The following is a 3,973-nucleotide window of genomic DNA, read 5'->3' on the forward strand; positions in this document are numbered from 1 at the left end:
GTTCCTAGAGGAACAGAGTTGGTCCAAGTTTAGGTTGTACAAAAGAGAGTCTTTTGGCCTAAAAGTTATTAAAGAAATTGAGTCAAAATCCCTCGTGGTCAAGGTTTTTCTTCCTATTGGGCCTAGGAAGTTTTCCTTGTAAAAATCTCGTGTTCCTAGTTCTTTCTTATTTCATGCAATTATTTCTTTCTTATTCAATCATTCTTTTATTTCCGCAAAAAGTTTGAAAATCTCTCCAACTACAATTCACCCCCCCCCCCCCCTCTTGTAGTTGCTTAAGTGTTCGTCCAAGACTAACAGAAACAAAGGCTCCTGTGTATAGTAGTTTGTTACTTTAATTTGTTATACTAGTATCCATCACATGACAGTCTATTTTAGTTCTCTTATGGTATACTAGTATTCTATGCACGGGATGCGTGCGTCGATTGCTTGGTATGTTCTTAAATTTCATCGAAATATAATTTTGAAAGTGTAATTGATAATCATTATAGTAGAAACTAATATAATTTATTGTAACTTGTTTAGAAATTGATGAACATTTTGATGTAAAGTCTTACAGTCAATTAAATTTGTAAACCTCTCAAAAAAAGGTAAATTTGTAAAAGCTTTTATTTATTTATTGAGTAATCATTTTTTCTCATTATGTCCAGTTACTTTGTTAATGCTTATTTAGTTTGTTACTGGAATTTAAAGGAGACATCAATACACACCATGATCCCATCTATAAATTAAGAAAGAATATAATCTTAGAGAATTTGAATATGCAATTATCTATTTAGCAAAGGACAAAAAATACTTTTCATAAGGGGACACCGTAGCTCCCCCTGGCTTATAATATATTATATATATATATATATATATATGGTTGGGTTCTAATGAGAACCCTCTTATGTTGAGAACCGTGAGAACCACTTAAAATGAGCAAAAAAAAGTAACAAATGAGCATAAACATAAAATGTGTAGAAAACATTAAGTTATCAAAAACATAAAATGAACAAAAATGTAAAAGAAGAAAAACGTAAAATTAGCATAAAAAAGTTCAATGAGAAAAAAAAGTAAAATGAGCAAAATGTAAAATGAGCATAAAATTGTTAAATGAGCAAAACCAGCCATAAAATAAGTGAAACAAAAATTGAGCAAAAATATTATAAAATAATCAAAATCTTCGTAAAATAAGGAAAACTAAGTGGTTCTCACAGTTCTCACCATAAGGTTGGTTCTCATATGAACTTAAATATATATATATATATATATATAATCCAACCATTGCTCCAAATCAAAAAATAATTTTGTTCAAAGATCTACTAATAATATGACAAAATAAAAATCCAACCACGGCATGTTATACAGTGAAACAGATGACTCCCTAATAGTACCTAATAGTACAATAACACCCAAAAATATTGAAAGGCTGTAATAATTAATAAATGTAATATATCGCGTGGAGAAAAACTCTGATTCAAACACCAGCATCAAAATAATGTATTACCGTTATAAGAAAAAACAAGACACTCTCGCTCCACCTCTCTTTCTTCCTTACGATATTATTCACTATCCTCCAAAAAATAAAAATAAAAATTAAAGCCCACACCACACCTATATACTTATTGTTCTCAATAATTGTCAATCTCATATCTCTCTTGCACAGAAACTTCTCTCCTCTAAAATGTAAACCACATTCTCATCGCCCTCCTCGTTTCTCTAATTCTCTCCAAAAATGGAGTGATCACTTATCACAAAAAGAAACCGTATCCTTTTATTTTATGATCTAAAGTTAAATAATACATCAATGGGGAAGAAAAAAATAGAGATTAAGAACAGATCAAAAACCCTCCCATCTTCACCAACTCATTCCCTATCTTCTTCTTCTTCATCTTCTGATTTCGAGTTCCGAACCTCAATTTCTCCTCGTAAATCTTCCGCTACCCTTTGCCCTGCGGATGAGCTTTTTTACAAAGGGCAACTTCTCCCTCTCCATCTTTCGCCTCGTATTTCCATGGTACGCACCTTACTCTTAGCTTCCTCCTCTACCTCTTCCTCGTCCGATACAACAACCACCGCCTCGCGTGACTCCTCCTCCTCCAACGACTCCACCACCTCCTCATTCGCCAACGATCTGTCTCTTCTTGCGGCGGGGGATCCATGTTGTGACTCCGCCCGCCCTAGCTCGGCAACCGACGAGGACAATAATAATAATAACAACAATAATAATCATGACGATTATTATGTCAAGCAATGTCTTACTAGCAGCAACAACAACAACAACAATAACCCTAGTAAGAAGTCATCATCGTCGTCGTCATCATCATCATCCAAGTATTTTTCTTTATCTAGAATCTCTAATGTTTTCAAGAAAGAACCTCCTCCTAGTACTGCTACTAATATTAAGAGTAATGATGGATCATCTGTTAAGAAGATGAGCTCTTCAGCTAAAGAGGTTATTAGGAAATACTACATGAAGAAAGTTAAACCTCTATACGAGAAGCTCTCTTCGTCAAAACAACCACTACAACCGTTAAAGAGGAGAGAAACTCTACCACCGGATTCAATGATGACTACCGCGGTTTTAGAAATTAAAGGATCATCAGCCACAGCGGCGACGACGGAAGAGATTAGTGGTTTGACTCAGTCATTTTCAGGTAACCTTAAGTGTCCGAGGATGATACGGAGGAGCTACGTGGCAAGCTGTCCATCGTCGATGCGTTCATCACCTAGTCATTCAGGAGTCTTGACTCGGGCCGGGTTACCGATGCGAGCAGGATTAGCGAGTTATGGGAGCGGGTCGTACTCGTCGGATACTTCTACCATGGAGGAGCTCCAGAATGCTATCCAAGGTGCAATTGCTCATTGTAAGAACTCCATGGTTAGCAGTTCAAGCTTTAATCATATAAACATCAACAATAATAAGGGAAAGGGTTTAGAGATTTGATTTGTTGATGATTCTTGATATTTAAGTCTTAGGATTATTCAGGTAGTACTATTTAGTCGGTGGGTAATCCATCCACTAGAAATAGACATAAATGTTTAAGAAAACCAACTCAGTTATACAATATATTTTGATTGTTTATCTCTACTAGTTGGATTACCCATTCTCACTCGTAGATTACCGACTCGTTAAATATAGTTTTTTCGTGTCCGTTTGATCTAGAAATTTGTTTCTACTACTACTTGGTACACTTACGTGAGACCCGATTTGGTGTCTCGTGTCCATGTTCGGGTTCCCGGAATTCAAGATCCGGTTTGACTATCTGACAAGTAAGTTACTTAACTTTTAGGGGATCTTTTCTTAAAATTTAATTTTTATTTTAACAGTTATTGAGAATGATAGGGAAAGATGAGGTCAGATTGAAAAGGGGTATGCATGTGACTTCTGAAAGTTGATGTTTGGTAGTAGTGTCGACTAGTTAGTTACCGTAAATGTTGTTTGAATGCTCACTGTTTTATTTATTTGTCCCTAAATGTAGACACCTTTATTGATTCTACATACTTCAACAATTTAATTCTAGATTTAATTCTACTATCTATACTATTGTATTAAAAAGTGTTATTAAAAAAGTTTATATGTCACGTAACACTCTCTTCTAAATATTTAATACAATTGTTTTATTTGCAAATCAAACCCTCAATTAAATGAATATTGTTGTGTAGCTACAATGTATTGAGCACATTATCAACAATGTCTTGTTCTAGTAGTTAAGATTGAGGTGCTGTGAAAGTTAGGTCACATGTTCGAATTTTCCTCCCATGCTTTGTACTCTATACTGCATTCGTGACTCATATGGATAAAAAAATAATGTATCGAACACGTGATCTTTGAAATGAAAAGTGAAAGTTTAACCATGAATCCAACATAACACCATTGTTTAGTATTTCAAAATTAAATATCATAAGGTCTTATAAATATATCTCATTAAAAGATTTACACAAGTAGATAGATACCTAACTTTTTATGATAATAATAAGAGACTATTGT

At 34.2% G+C, this 3,973-nt stretch overlaps 1 protein-coding gene across 1 annotated transcript; it reads left to right on the top strand.

Annotated features, from left to right (window-relative positions):
• Positions 1-1,263: 1,263 nt before the first annotated feature.
• On the top strand, positions 1,264-3,164 carry LOC104884618 (probable membrane-associated kinase regulator 1). Its single transcript, XM_010669304.4, has one exon. It carries the CDS (start codon positions 1,790-1,792, stop codon positions 2,927-2,929), a length of 1,140 nt encoding a protein of 379 aa, XP_010667606.2. The 5' UTR covers positions 1,264-1,789; the 3' UTR covers positions 2,930-3,164.
• The last annotated feature ends 809 nt before the right edge of the window (positions 3,165-3,973 follow it).

The sequence above is a fragment of the Beta vulgaris genome, chromosome 3, assembly GCF_026745355.1.
Source record: "Beta vulgaris subsp. vulgaris cultivar EL10 chromosome 3, EL10.2, whole genome shotgun sequence".
Lineage (NCBI taxonomy): Eukaryota > Viridiplantae > Streptophyta > Magnoliopsida > Caryophyllales > Amaranthaceae > Beta > Beta vulgaris.

Coding starts and splice junctions, on each gene's coding strand:
- LOC104884618 (XM_010669304.4), top strand. CDS start 1,790: ATGGGGAAGAAAAAAATAGAGATTAAGAACAGATCAAAAACCCTCCCA.